The sequence below is a fragment of the Filicampus tigris genome, chromosome 7, assembly GCF_054856515.1.
Source record: "Filicampus tigris isolate MCC_2025a chromosome 7, RoL_Ftig_1.0, whole genome shotgun sequence".
In the NCBI taxonomy this organism is placed as follows: domain Eukaryota; kingdom Metazoa; phylum Chordata; class Actinopteri; order Syngnathiformes; family Syngnathidae; genus Filicampus; species Filicampus tigris.
In genome coordinates this window covers 10,673,959-10,689,997 of record NC_141223.1, presented here as the reverse complement: position 1 = coordinate 10,689,997, position 16,039 = coordinate 10,673,959, and the positions used below count along the sequence as shown (strand labels likewise).

Here is a 16,039-nt window from a genome sequence, read left to right as displayed (position 1 = left end):
TATACAGGGTTGCGGGTAGTTGCTGGAGCCTATCCCAGCCGTCAATGGGCGAAGGCAGACTAGACCCTGAACTGGACGCCAGCCGGTCGCAGGGCACACATAGACACTGTCACTGAGCGGGAATCGATCCCACGCTGCCCGCACACAACTCAGGCGTGTGTACCACTACACTATCAGTGACCTAAAAAAAAAAAAAAAGTCTAATCTCGTTTCCTTGTCGGTTATAAATTCTTTAAGGTTACTACAGGATCGCAGTTATTTCTATTACTATTACAATAGTAGTAATTGTTGTTGTAGTAGTAGTAGTAGTAGTAGTAGTAGTAGTAGTAGTAGTAGTGGTGGTGGTAGCAATAGTATAGTTACATAAATTGTTCATGCAGTTTTACCATTACGTTTGAAAGCGTGAGCCGGAAGTGTAGTATCTTTCTGACGGCGACTTCACACTAATCATGGTTGTTGTCGGAGAATTACAGTGTACAAAGTAACACTTCACAGTTTCCGCGTGAGGAGGTCGTCCACTCTCTGCAGGTAAAAGTCGAATGTCTATTTTTTACACGGTGATGTGCAAGCCTTGTAATAGGGATCGTATTCCGCAGTGATCACATTGTTTATGTGGCATTTAAAACGATTGTCCTCTTCAACTTATCTGGAGTTCTGAACGTGCGACCGGTCGGCTTCCACGCATACAGTTAAAAAGACACACGGCATTTGTTCCATCTGTATTACGTGCCTTTCATTAAGATAACTGGGGGATATTTTTGCGTTTGCTTGTATTAACGAGCTTCACGTTTCTCGCTAGCTAGCTTTTCGTTTGTTAATAAGCTAACCGTAACTGTTAACTAGACAATGATGTACGTCATTGATGCACCCGCATCAGCTGGCCAGTCTTTGCCCATACATGCTGTAAATACCTGCTGAGAGATAGTGTTGCACAGAATAGACTCAAAACATTTGCAGTGATGTTATTACACAACGAAAAACTCAACGTTTTAGCAGTCCACCGTAGAATTACAATTTTTGTCGCGGGCCACATTGTAGTTAGTTACAGCTTCCCTCAGAGGGCTGTTATGACTGTAAAACCATATAAATGTTTAAATCTTCACGTTCTCATTTTATTACATGTACACTAGACAGTACAAAACAAATACACTCAAAAAATATAAACACAACACTTTTGTTTTTGATCCCATTTTTTATGAGATGAACTCAAAGGTCCGGAACCTTTTCCACATACACAATATCAACATTTCTCTCAAATATTGTTCACAAACGAGTCTAAATCTGTGATAGTGAGCACTGCTCCTTTGCCGAGATAATCCGTGCCACCTCACTGGTGTGCCATATCAAGATGCTGATTAGACACCATGATTTGTGCAAAGATGTGCCTTAGACTGCCCACAATAAAAGGCCACTCTGAAAGGTGCAGTTTCGTTCGGTGGGGGTTGGGGGGTGCGGGTGATTCTGGGAAGTCAGAAAACCACACGCCATACGCTGTCTGCCATCTGCCCTGAACAATGTAAACTGGGATTCATCTGTAAAGAGAACACGCCTCCAACGTGCCAGACGCCATCGAATGTGAGCGTTTGCCCACTCAAGTCAGTTACGACGACGAACTGGAGTCGAGACTCCAATGAGGACGATGAGCATGGAGATGAGTTTCCCTGAGACGGTTTCTGACAGTTTGTGCAGAGATTAGATTCTTCTGCAAACCAATTATTTCAGCAGCTGTCCGAGTGGCTGGTCTCAGCCAATCTTGGAGGTGATCATGCTGGGTGTGGAGGTTCTCGGCTGGTGTGGTTCTGCAGTTGTGAGGCTGGCTGGATGTACTGCCAAGATCTCTGACACGCCTTAGTAGAGAAATGAACATTCAATACATTAGCTCTGGTTGAACTTCCTGCTGTCAGCATGCCAATTGCACGCTCCCTCAAATCTTGCGACATCTGTGGCATTGTGCTGTGTGATACAATTGCACCTTTCAGAGTTGCCTTTTATTGTGGTCATTTTAAGGCACATCTGTGCACTAATCATGGTGTCTAATCAGCAAATTGATATGGTACACCGGTGAGATGGGATGGATTATCTCGGCAATGGAGAAGTGCTCACTATCACAGATTTCGACTTGTTTGTGCACAATATTTGAGACAAATGGTGATATTGTGTATGTGGAAAAGGTTTGGGACCTTTGAGTTCATCTCATAAAAAATGGAATAAAAAACGTGTTGCATTTAGATTTTTGTTGAGTGTAGATGGATAACTAGTTTTGAAATCAGAAGTCAAGAATAATAGTACTGTATGTTCAACTATTGTTCAATTTACTGTAATAACATAACAAGAAAATGTATGCAATACCTCTTATTTATTACTAGGATGTAACGATTCACTCAAGCCCCGATTCGATTCGATTTTCAGTTCCCGATTTTCGATTCGATTAGATTTTTTTTTAAATTGATACCATGCTTGTCTCTGTGCACTTGTGTGGTTCTGCAGCCATCCACAAATGCAATACGCAATGATGTTTGGCGCAAAAGCATAATTTGATCTCCACATTCAAAATGTGCTCTGCATTTTGAATGAAAAAACATATCAAGACATAATTTTCTAGATGAATTTAACTGCATGGATTTCATGCAACACACTATTTTACAAGTGTAAATATGTGTGTGTGTAATTTGAGTATCTCGGTTAAAAAAAATGCTCGAGGCATTAATTCTGCCTCATGTACACGCTTATTTACGTATATACTGTCAAGAAGAAGTAGTCAAGCTAACCGCAGCAACAATTGTTCATGCTTTACAATTACATGACAGTACCACGCCACCAATGCAGTCAGAAGGCCAACTTCAAAATAAACCTTACCCTACCAAATAATATATGGACATCTATGTACAGTACAGTAATTGTTCATGGATTTTGTGCACTGCTTTTCATGTAATTTCTTTGTCACTTTTTTTTTAGTTGACATTTCATTGCAGTGCATAACTTTCTTGAGGTGAAATCCAAGCCTAGCGATGACACCCTGTCCTGTTCATGAAGGAGAGCATTTAGGACTGCGTTTATACCATGAAACTAATGTAACTTGGTGTTTGACCGCCTAAGCGGAGATATGATGCATCTTCCAGCACTATCTTTGTGTGCACAGTCAGTCAAGGGGGTTGGTCACAAGAAAGCATCATTTTATGGTGCTGTAGTGAGACCTTTTCTATCTTTAGAACAGCTAATGGCAGGGTTTTTTTTTGTACAAGCCTACATTTACTGCAGTTTTTCCCCCTCCTGTGTCAGCATCGCTTCCAACCTTCTATTTTCCTTGTGCCGACTATTTGTCGTATGCATGTGTGACTGATGAGGTTGGAGGAAAAAATTCAATACATTTTGATTTATTATAATTATTATTTACATATTGGATGCCTTCTTGGAAGATAAAACAAACACGCATTGAGTTGTTTTTGTGAATTGATAATTGGGCTTGTGCCCTGGTGACCCTATAGCAACCAACAACTCCAACAGAACCATTCTGGTGACATTCTAAGAAATTACACCAGAATAAAAAATACACAAACAATAAAGATGACAATATTTGTGCACAATATTTGAAAGAAATGGTGATATTGTGTATGTGGAAAAAGCTTTAGACCTTTGAGTCCATCTCATGAAAATCGAGAGCAAAAACAAAAGTGTTGCGTTTATATTTTTGTTGAGTGTATATCGTCCAGGAAAATTTATTGCGACAGGCCTACCACATGACCAGATGGCAAATTTTGGGATGCCGTTGAGTTGATTTTGGTGCAGTATATGATACTGAACGATATGGTGCTTGGTAACTTCAGCAAGATGGCTTTTTTTTTTCTTTTTTTTTTTTTTTTTTTAAGTAGTCATTTTGTAGATGCAAGGATTCCAGGCCGCTGAGGCAGTATCTTACTGTCATTGCTATTGCTTACTTTGGCTCAATTACAGTAGTCTGTTTTGTATTCCCTCATATTCATTTTGGATTCTAAATCTTTATTGAACATTTTTCCTTGTTATGTGTCTTATTTTAAAGCCATTGACCAACGTTTGTGGTGGATGTTCCACTACAAACATAGTTCTCGACTCATTCAATTGTATTTTTGGACTCATTGCAGACTGCAGGTACTGGCTGAAGGCTGCATGGCCAACGGACAGGGACGTGGACCAATCACATGACACTATGTTAGCTCGTAATTGCTTCATCCTCCTGGTGGTGGTGAGTGGAGCAGCACTGGCCATAATCAGTTTCAGCCTCCAGTTCTGTAAGTGCACTTACTAACTAATCGGGATGGATATGTAGACTTGCAGAAAATTATAGTACAGCCATAATATTAATGTACTTTTCCAACATTTCAGTTACAGCCAACATTCAAATCTCAGTCATTGCAGAATAACAGCAGGACATCCCTCCAATTTCCTAGATCCAGAAGTAATTGGGTGCGAGATAAACTTTACTGCCTAATTTTACACAGAAGTGTTTGCCACTAGCTTTTTGCAATGCATTTTTTGCTTCATCTCCTGCATTGAACGATGCACATTAATCTGATTTCAATTTCAAACCCGCATAGACAAGATCCAGCACAGATCCAAAGAGACAAAACAAAAACAAAAAACAAAGGTACCAAACAATAGTAAACATAAATGTGTAAATAAGTACAAGTCAGCAATACTCCTGAACACCTGGTGACTTTCTGTCTTGGCTTCTTTAACTCTGACACATACAGTATTCTTTACTTGTACTGAAATGGTTGGAGTCTATTGTTTTTGCACAATTAGACTCATTGCTGTTATGTTAGTGATACTACACGGAAAGTTTTCAAAACGGGAAAAAAAAAGTCCTACTTGGTTGCTTGTATGGTCTTGTGGGGTTTTGGGAATGTCTGTTTTATGTAGAATTAATTTGTAGCCATCCATAATGTGTGTCAGTGCTTTACAAAAGCCCCTTTGTGTATGTACCAGGACTGAGCTGTTTGCAAAAGTTTGTTTAGCTCAGGCAGGCGTGTGTCAATTGGTAGGCGAGGGTGACCGAGTATGGAGCACAGAATCTAGAGCGAGACTGGCTGTGGATCTGAATGGACTGCAGTGTGTGTAACTGGGCCTCAAGTGTGTGTGCAGTCGACAAAATGGTCTCTGCTGTTGCAGCACGCTTTCTCCTTTCCCTCTACATGGGTAAGTTTGGAGAAACCATACAAATGATAGTATTTTCAAAATTATTCGTTGGTCGAATAGCTATGCTGCTCATTAATCCAAACTAAAAACAAATAGAAACCTTTGTCATTAGCATTTTATGTTCTTTGGAATTGACTTGCTTGAAATTACTTAAAAAGGGAGTTCTGAAGGCTAATGTTGAATGTTGTATTTTCTCTTCAACTTATGTGTAGACCAAAAGAATAGTCAAGGCAGAGGGAGTGTGCTTTTTGCTTTCATAGACTTAATTACTACACAAACACTGTGTCAAGTTCATTTCCATCTGTAATTCATCAATTATTACTTTTTACTCATCACTACTGAGTGAATGCTGTTGTTTCCTGTCCTCCACTAAGTAATATGCTTGAGCTAATAAGGATTTCTTTTTTTCATTCATCCAGATCAAGCCATTTTGATTGTTTGGTGTCTTATAAGCCCATGTGGACTGGGAAGACTATTCTATACATGACACAATAATAAAAATGCCAAATGTCTAACATGGCGCCCATCTATGTACTTGTAAACAGTATCCAACAACACGACTATCTTCGTCTCTTATCTACATATACTTACTCTTTTTACACACTTCTGTCTAATATTCGGGTTGAGACAACACTCAGGCCGTCGGAACGCGGTGACAATCTTGTGTTGCTAAAACTCAACTTCTGAAACGGTTTATATATTACCACATTTTTGGGATACATGGTAGGCGTGTTGTATTTATTTGAATGATTTGACGTAACTGCATTCTTTGAAAATCTGTTATACTACCAGATATTTTCAATGGCCACTGTATATGTTTATTTTAGTTTTATTAATGTGATGACGATAAGTGGTTCAGAAAATGGATGGATGAATGGATTTTTAAAAAAAAAATTCTTTCATTATGTGGCTTATAAAATATGTATTTATGAATGAACGGAGAAAAAATTCCAGAATATTGCCATTCATTTGATCTAATTTTTAGAGAGAAAATATATTATTGGGATATATTTTGTCATCTGAATAGAAAATTATCTATATCTGGATTTTTTTTTTTTTTTTGCTGTCCATATCGCACACCTCTAGTGTCATAGCTTGAAATGCTTATTTAGAATATTTGACATTTTCTGTTTGCATGCTGCAGCACCACAGGTGTTTTTTTTTTTATAGTGGAACAGTCCTACTAACACCACATTTTGAGTGTCTCTGCATTTTAAACTGGATAAATATTTTTTTTTTTTTGAATAGACTAGCTCTTATACTCTTGTGAAACCTCTCTTGACACTGCTGTCCATTATTTGCTATATGTTCACACCACACAAAGAAGTACGTAGACTACACACAGACAATAATAAGAGTGACAAGAGTTAGTAATATTTTTATTTGCTCTGATGTTACTTCCGAAGGCGGATTTCTGGCAGGATGTCTCGCACTGGATAATTTCTTGCATTTCCAACTTTTTTTTTTTCCTAACATGCGTTGTTTCTGTGATTTATATCGCAACATTTGTCTTGCCAAAGAGGCATGGGGCCAGTTAAGCTTTTTTTGCTTCAGAGTAGGGTCCTTTGGAACATGTCTTCCAATTCATACAATGCCACTGGAACCTAATGCATTTTCTCACGGGGATCACAGCTCATTGGTTTCCATGGGAATAAATGTACACTTTTCAATGGAACACATGTATTTGCTTTTATTTCTGATTTATTTAAATATATCATTAAAGTGATATTTTTTGTAGGTTTCAATATTCTTCATTTTCACTTTCCAATTGCCTCAAATCAATGTGTTCAATCTGTCTTTTGTATGCCATTTTTGCAGTCAATCTAATCCCTGCTACTCCTCTTGTGGAGGAGAGACCTCTCCAGGCTGCTGATGGACCTGTTTGGGTTTCACAGGGCAAGACCGTAAAGCGGGTGTTCCCAGTGCCCCACATCCCAAAACCCAACCCCTTATCTGAAGCCTGCAACAGCCCCAGCCAACCTCAACAAGCCTGGGAAGGTGCTCTCACTAACAGTCTGATATTAGTCTGAGTATATTAGGTTGTGATCAATGAAGATAGTCACTTAAAACAGTGGTTCACAACCTTTATCTGCCACGGACCTGTTCATACAAGTCTATACCCTTCATGACCCTGTAACTATTCACCGTACGGGGCGGGGTTCTGGGTTAGGGTTATTTATTTTAATTTTTTTCCATCAACATTGAATTATTTTTGTGCCTTAGCGAAGCAGTTAACCACCAAGTGACACTCTCAAGATACTTACATTTGTTGACAAATCAGTTTTGAAGTCTGCATTGACTGCACATAATGTTGTGCAGAGCGGGCTTCCTTCCTGCGTGGGAAACACTTGTTGCCGTAAATCAATTTTTCAAGTAGGTCTTCTGGTATTGTCTGTGAAATGTACCCGTCTTTTTCTTCTTGGGTATATAAGCTCTTGTGTTAAACTCTCACTGGACCTTTTTCCCCATTGCAAAGAAACCTTCCAAAATTTGACTCATTTGCTAGCTTGTACATTTAATATTAGCGTTATGCGACGAAGACAACTTGACATGCGTTAAAAGTCAGGCATAGATGAATGTAACGGAGAGAATCTGGTCACTTTTCAAAACCAAATATTTTTCCTCGGATAATAAATGAACCGGTTAGTGCAGTATGTGTTTTTTAAAATTTGATTTCATCAACGTGGCCCGGTACCGGTGCGCGGCCGAGTGCTTGGGGACCAATGACTTAAAGCATTCACCACTAACTGAACTCTCTGCGTGCCTCTGTTTAGCCTTAGATGAGAAATAATCGTGAATTACCCTTTTGTGCTCAAGGATGCCGTTCTGGTATCTCATACTTCTTAACTGAAGCACCCAGTTCATTGTTTATTCTGCCACATCATTACTCTGATGGTTCTCTGATGGCATGATTTTCTGAAGAAACAAAATGCCATAAGCTTACATTTTGGTGGTGGATGCTTTGCGTTAACTGCTTTACAGGTGAATGAGTTGTTATTCAGTAATTCCCAACCCAGGATATTTAATACTACATATTAGTAGTAATGTAATAATATTCTAAAGTGGTTTGCGTACAGATCATTCATAAAATATGAAGTTGAAGTTTACTGTGTATATTGTCCACTTTCAGGCCACTGTCCAGCAGACTATAAGCTACTGTCTGTCCAGGTGATGATTCGCCATGGGGACCGTTACCCTCTCTACTCCATACCCAACACCAAACGGCCAGCCATCAACTGCACCCTGTCCATTAGCAGGTACTCAGCTATACGTCATATTGATTGGCATGCCAGAGACAAAGCCTTGCACAGTTAAAAGATGTATACAGCATCTTCTGATCTAATGCCAGCCCATACAATATCATTTCATGTTTAAGTCCGTTGGTTAATGTGTAGGTTAGTTAGGGTGGGTGCTAGCAGTGCCATAAAAAAATGCTGAGCTATAAGTTTCAATACAGGATGATGTCTTTCAGTGCCACAATGAGTCTTCATGAATAGTATGAGATGGAATATTAAATACTGTACTATTTTGTCACTGTTATGCTGATAATTCATATTTATTTATTTTTTCTGCTACATTATATGGTATGTGCAAAGATGTTAGGACACCAGGCTAATGTATCTCTTGCCTGCTCTTCACCAATACAATCATATAATGTTTCCATCAGCAATTCTATTGCAAGTGTCCAGTGTAGTATAATTGCCAGTGCCAGTCTTTCTTTGTCTCTGTTCTTTCCCTCCTCTCATTATGTCTTCATGCCTTTCCTAATCTCGCCAGCCATCCCTTCTTTCTTACACTTTTCCTCTGCACCAACCAGTAAAATAATATTAAGCACAGTCATCAGAATGAATCATCTTTGATTGGCAATCAGCCAAATAGACAGGTTTGTTCGCATGTTATCCAAGTGACTTTTTACCTAGTTTGTCCACACCGTCAAAGCCTTGAGTACTGGTACACTGGTTGGAATTTCTCTTGTTTAACAACTTCCTTCTAGTGATTAAATACATTTGCTTTGAATGATTTGTCATTTTAAAATAAAGCTACAGTGCAACCATTTGAACGCCCGTTGCATAAAAGAACAGCCTTTGTCAGCTCTTTGCGAGGCTTGTGATCACTTATCTGTATTCTTATTTTGGTTAGTAAATTGATGTTTCATGTACTGTCCCATTCCCATGGAAAACATTATGGTCAGACAGTGTGCTGATACAAAGCATAATAATAATAATCACCTCAAAAGGGCTGGCTTCAGTGCAATTTGGTGCAGATGATGCATGGTGTATAAGTAACGAAAAAGGGTTGCTTTTTCAGCGGTAAGGTCTTGATCCGACCTATGATCACTATGGAAACAGTTGTGTGTACTGCCACAGATGCCCCCGTTGTTGTTTTTAATCTGATTTGAGCTGCAGCTCCAACAGATTTGTTGAATTGAACAGTAATCTCCAATCATTTCCCGAATCAGATCAGCAACTGCTCCTCTGGCTGCCCTCATTCTTGTGTTGTTGTTTGTCTTGTGTGTTTCTTTGTGCATTTCTGCGAGCAGGCAAGTCTGTGTGTAAATGTACCGGTAGTTCAAAAGCAACATGTTCTTAAATCTTATTGTAAACTCAGCCACTAGCAGGATTGGCACCCAGCAGTGTGTATTAAGAGACACCTGGTGGTGAATGTGAAAAAAATAAAAATTCACATGCTTTTTTTTTCATTTTTTATATGTATAGCAATTTTAAATTGTTGGAAATAAACTGTTCAAAACTGATTAATGGTAAATTGATTAAAAAAAATTATTTTACAGTTACATTACATAATGTAAAAAGGAGACTGTTTTGTTGTTTTCTGTTTGAATTTTAGAGTGTTTTTGACATGTTAAGAAGCATTTTTCAAAATTTTCTTTGGGAATTAAAAGTGGCAATTACATAACGTAGACATCTTTCAAAATGTCATTTAGGAGAAGTTGAAATCATCACACCTTGGCAAAATTAACCACTATTTGCTTTATGCGATTGTTTTGTCGGCCAGAGTTGCCAGTTACTTTGAAAAAGTAACTTACCACAGTTGCTATAGTAATTACTTGATTTTAAAAGTAACTTAGCGGCTTTACTGTTTGCTTGTATTTAAAGGTAACTAAAGTAGATTACAATTTACTTTATTAGTTACTTTCAGTAGATGCTAACTTGCCGCTTACCATAAAAATGACAGCTGGTATTGACATTGGAAGTATTATTGGAAGTACATTTTTAACAATAATGTTTAAGGGTAACGTTTTTATTAGAAAAACGATATTCAGCCTTTTTGACTGAACAAATATTTGATAAGCACATTAGCATCCCCCGACCCTCCACCAACTACAGCATCCAAAAGGGGGGTGTTGCAGTTTTCCTGCCGATGTCATGCACGGACCCCAGCAAGTCTAATTTCTGTTTCCACAATTTCCAGCACGGCATACTCGTGCATACAACACACCAAAAGGAAGAAAACTCCACCCATGCGCAGTTAGACTAGACTTGCGCTGGGAACAAAAATAGGGCCCCAAATTGTTTATTCAAATTTCTGTACCGGTAGTTTTTGTTTTTGAAAGCTAGAGATAACACGTCAACAACAACACGGAATGTACAACCAACCTTAAATTTTTACATTTTTAGCTGACACCAACTCAACATAGCGACCGTATTTGCAGCTTGTAAACACTAATATCTGTCCTGCCTACATTGGCATGTACACGTGAGACGTCAACGTGCTTCAAATGTGACTTTGCTCATATGTAACGCCGTAGGGCGTAGATGACATCATTGCATAATGCTTCGCGGTTGAAGATGTAAATCGTTTCCATGTTATTACTTTTATGTTCCATAATGTACAGTTGTTTGGTGTTACTTGTTGGTAAAATGGTTTGCTTCACCTTCTTTATTTTATTATTTGTTAACTACTAGTTTTTACTTACTAACATGTTTTCAACACTGTTGTAGGCAACCCTCACACTCTCAGCTGAGATCCTTCATACGCCACATGGGCAAGGGAAACCATGGGCACTGGGAATACAATTTGGCATCGATACCTCGCCTGCCCAACCACAGTAATTGTGAGATGGGTGATCTCACACAAACTGGTAAGCAATATATTTCTAATACTAGAATTTTGCAAATGCTCGGTTTAATCTCTGTTGAGTTCCATGTATTCCCCTAATTCCCGTGGAAAGTTTCCAACGTTAATGTTTGACAGAATTTTGTAGACCGAATTTTCTTACCATTTTGTTACCAAAAATGGTACCTTGCTCTGTAAACGAGTCAGTCGCTTATCGGAGATTGTGGTTGTCTGATGCATTTACTTGTTGCTTTACATGTAAGCCTTCAATATGTTTGCTTCACTTCAGGTGTGGTGCAGCACCTGCGTAATGGGAAACTCCTCCACCAAGCCTACCAGCCTCACAGTCTGGTCCCCTCTGACTGGTCACCTCAACAGGTATGGGTGGAGACCACTGGGAAGAGCCGCACACTTCAGAGTGCGCTAGCTTTTCTCTATGGCTTCCTCCCAGAGTTCACCTGGACGAAACTGACTGTACATCACCAGGGGAGTACAATATTCTGTGGATCTGCCTGTGATTGCCCTGCCAGGAACCGATACCTAGAGGAGGATCAGAAGAGACAATACCGACTCCGAGTGGCCGATGCAGAACTAGAAAGGACTTACGCCGACATGGCACAGACGTTAGGTATTCCAACACGCAACCTCCGGGCCGCGAACCCAAAAGACTCTCTGCTGTGCCACTTGTGCCACGGCCTTTCTTTCCCTTGCGTTTCCAGGAAAGATGGTAGCACAGGCGAGTGTCTAACAGTGGCGCAGCTTGCTGTGATTCGTCGACAACAGCTCGATGATCAAATGGATCGGAGAAGAGTGGGACTGTATCGTAAATATGCAATCCTGGCAATGTACCCCTATCTTAACCGAACCGCCACCAAAATGGAACGTGTAGCCAAGGTCGCCGCAGGCGGCCGGCCGCCTAGAGCAGGAGGCGAAGAGGTATTCACCCTCTACTCAGCTCATGACGTAACCGTGGCACCTTTACTCAGTGCCCTGGGACTGGAGGATGCCAGGACCCCACCGTTTGCTGCAAGATTGGTGTTTGAATTGTGGAAAGGTCCCTCAGGGACTCGGGGACGGCAGGAGCAGAAGGCCGGCAAAGGTGAAAGGCCGAAAACAAGAGATGGAGGATGTTTTATCAGGGTAATTTACAATGGAGAGGATGTAACGTATCAAACCACATTCTGTAGCTCCATTGACCGCCACTCCAGTCAGCCTCTCTGCCCTCTGAAGAAGTTCATTTCATTTGTCAGGAAAGACATGTTCAGTGTTGTCAATGCTACTTCCTACCATGAGGCCTGTCATAGTCATACAGGTTAACACAGGGTGAAAACATAATGAATTAGCTGGTGGTTATTAAACTAAAGTTTAGCAGTTTATGGTTTTGTTCTCTCACTTGTAATGAAGGGTGTTGCAAAGTTTTTCATGTTGTTGTGGTATCGCACAGATATAATTCCATTTATTTAAGAAAAAATAGTTAACATTCCAGAAACACAAACACATCTGCCACTACTATTGATGAAGTCTTTGTAAAACCTTGTAATGTTTACATAAAATCAAACTGACAACGATATGCATTTTTAGCAATGGCATTGTGATAAAGCTGCAGTTTTCATATGAATAGTGAGGCTGGGTTCTTCAGTTACTTGAGCAATAAAAATCCTCTGAATTCTGTCACAAGCATATTTGTAAAACATGGTTGAAGGGAATGGACGTAGCACTAAGACACTTTATTTTTACATTTAAGACATGTAACCACAAAGGAAATTGTCATTTTGAAATGTTTCTAAATGCTTGAAAATGGCTACATTAAAGATGGATATTGTATGCTGGATTAAACATTTGTAGAATTAATTTGTGCGTGCCTGTGTTTGTGTGAATTTTTTGTTGTATAGTTAGATCATTTTCAAAAGTTAAAGGGCAAGTTTGCACTTTAAGAAGTATTTTTTTTTTTGTAATTTATGTCAGAACCGTACAACTTGACAGTATACTGTTTTTACTTATTGTTGAACACCACACATCTTGACAAAAATGGCCTTTCAGAGACTGTAGAGACAGAAGGCGTAACCGAGGGGTTTTGTCAATCATTTGCCATGCATGCAGCCACGCATGGACATCGTAAGTCACCTATTTTGTGTTTTTAATTTATTATACCGTGCCTTGAAAAAGTACTCATATCCCTGGAACGTTTCGATTTATTTTATTTTAACGTTTTCTGAGCCGTCAGTCACAAACTTTATTTTGTTGAGATTTTTTTTTTTACACAAAGCACACAATTAGGAAGTGGAACAGAAATGATAGACGATTTTCAAAAAGCGAATATAAATCTGCAAAGTGTGGTGTACATTTCATCAGTCAACATTACCGATGGCCGGTGGCCACCACGTGACTGTGTCGGGCCACCTGAAATTCGAGCCACCAGTAAAAATGATTAGTGCCAACTTACAACCCCAAATCTATTGAGGTTGGGACGTGTAAAATGTGAATAAAAAAACAGAATACAATGATTTGCAAGTCATTTTTAACCTATATTTAAAGGGAAAGTCAACCCAAACATTTTTTGCAAGAATATGTTCTATGCAGGCCCAGTAGTTGAAAAAAGGCACTCTGATTAATACTGCATTTGTGGAATAGGAGTTAAGCAGCAAACAAGATCGACAAGTCTCAATGGTTTTAAGTTTTCCCATCAAAATAAACACATAATCACAAATCACACGTATTATGTTATTGTATCATGGCACAGCTACAGAAACCAGGTGAGCTATTATTGGTCGTTACCTGAGCCCTGAACAACTGTGGTGTCATTTTCAGTTGACAGAAATTGACAAAATGACCGCCTCCTGAAATGGCTAAAAGCAGTTGGATTTTGCTGCTTAACTCATATTCCATATACGCAATATTAATCAGAATGCCATGTTTGGACTAGTGAAGGTGCATATAACATATTATTGCAAAGAATCTTTTTTAGGTTGACTTCCACTTTAAGAAATACTGTGTAGTAGTATAAACTGAATTAAACAAAAGCACACACATACATCTGAACTGCACATTATGGTCAAAAGTTTGGACACACAGTCTTATGCTATTGAATGACAGACCGTGTGTCCTAAGTTTTGACTAGTAGTGTATATGGAATAAAATAACTGCTATTTAATTATAAATCATTTGCCATTGGTTTGTGTACACCATTGACATCTGTGAAATGGTCGATGGGGCTTCCAGTAGATGGCACTGGGGTTCCATATTATTCCAAGTCACACCACCTCTTCTGCTGCTATCAATTCTCTACTTGGTCTTTTCAATAAAGCTGCAGGACCCAAGAACTCCATTTTTTTTTGTTAACAGTACATTAATTAAACAGGTAATTTTAGTAGCTACTGTAGCACTGAGCATTTGTTTCTTTCAGAATCCTCCAAATAAGAAGTGTATTGACTCAGTGGACTTCATCTTCATAACACACCACATGGCAATTTTATTTGGAAAATAAGTAAGCATGGAATTGACGTTATTACTTGCTTTAAGTACAACACCCATGTTTGGATTTTTTTATTTGACCAGAAACACACATGAGTCAAATGGCTTTTGGTACACTAAATGAACTGAAAGACTTCGGGCGGGGGGGGGGGGGTCGTAATTATTAAATTAAAAGGCAAATATGCAAATTCACTCCCAAAACGTCCTCCCAGGCCATTTTCCATGGTATTCTCTGATGTCAGGATTGTTAATGGTTTGTTAATGATAGTTCTCTGACTGACTTGACTTGTTGACTTGACTTGTTCCACTGTTATCCTGGCCTCCCTGACCAACGCCTCTCCCTCCAGGCTTAGAACCCCCTCTACCACACTTCTGACATCATCCTGCCAGAGTGAGGTTGAGCTGCATCATTCCACTGCTGCTTGCTTAATCTTTGATGTTGTCACTGTGCCCCTGGCTTTGGCTGCTGCACCGGGACATATCAAGGTTAATGTATTGGTCCGCCTTTTGCTCTTCTGTTTGTTTGGCCCCAAAACCATGTAAACACGAATCAGCTTGGCTGCAAAACCACAAATGCAAATGTTCAAACACATCCAGCAGCACTGCACTGATTGGGAAAAATACTCGCCAGACATGCAGCACATTTTAATGCTATCCAATACAATAGCTGTATCAAATAAACTGCTTTTAAACAGATAATAATGGTCAGTTTGGATTGACACTGCCAGAGGGATATTAATTGAACACTGTTAATGTAATTGTCGTTGTGCCTCTGATATTTTAGGCAGCTCAAAAACCAAAGTCAGGTAATTAAAGTGATAGAAAATAACATTAATAAACAGGTTCAAAAGTTTAAAGGCATCTCTCTGGTTTGGGGGAAAAGAAGCCAAGCATTGATGGGAGAGGCAAGCATACTAATGCTTCTGTTGAACAGACTCCAAGTGGTTTTTGCTTTCAGTGTTCTGCTATAATTCACAATCAATGCGCAACCTCAGATAGCCTTATTTAGTTTTATGTTATACTAAACCTTCCAACCTGTCATTGAGACTTAATCCCAATCCAGTGTTGCAATTCATCTTTGTGTCAGCAACCTTTTCATTCTGAGTTTCTGACAGTGTTGCCATATACATGAGGACTTTGTTCAAGACCCATTTTGGGGGGAAGATGGATGTTGCACACTAGAAGTAGATGCTTTTATGGAAACGCACGTCGTCATGAGCTTGCACTCAAGTTTCCATTAAGCGAGCAAGATTTAAAACTATGAAAACTGGCAAGCCAGGTAGAGTAATATTCTTGGCACGTAAGGAGCATTTTAGCCGGG

General features: G+C 39.3%; 1 protein-coding gene across 7 annotated transcripts; it reads left to right on the top strand.

Annotated features, from left to right (window-relative positions):
* Window positions 1-400: 400 nt before the first annotated feature.
* On the top strand, window positions 401-13,098 carry pxylp1 (2-phosphoxylose phosphatase 1). 7 transcript variants are annotated; one of them, XM_086036385.1, is made up of 6 exons: window positions 401-528; window positions 4,119-4,219; window positions 7,068-7,170; window positions 8,303-8,429; window positions 11,133-11,272; window positions 11,537-13,098. In XM_086036385.1, exons 2-6 carry the CDS (start codon window positions 4,184-4,186, stop codon window positions 12,562-12,564), a joined length of 1,434 nt encoding a protein of 477 aa, XP_085892511.1. In that variant the 5' UTR covers window positions 401-528; window positions 4,119-4,183; the 3' UTR covers window positions 12,565-13,098. The 7 variants fall into 7 exon arrangements, with proteins under 7 accessions (XP_085892511.1, XP_085892510.1, XP_085892512.1 ...); XM_086036384.1 differs by having other exon boundaries at window positions 4,119-4,265; window positions 6,991-7,170; XM_086036386.1 differs by lacking the exon at window positions 7,068-7,170 and having other exon boundaries at window positions 8,341-8,429.
* Window positions 13,099-16,039: the final 2,941 nt, after the last annotated feature.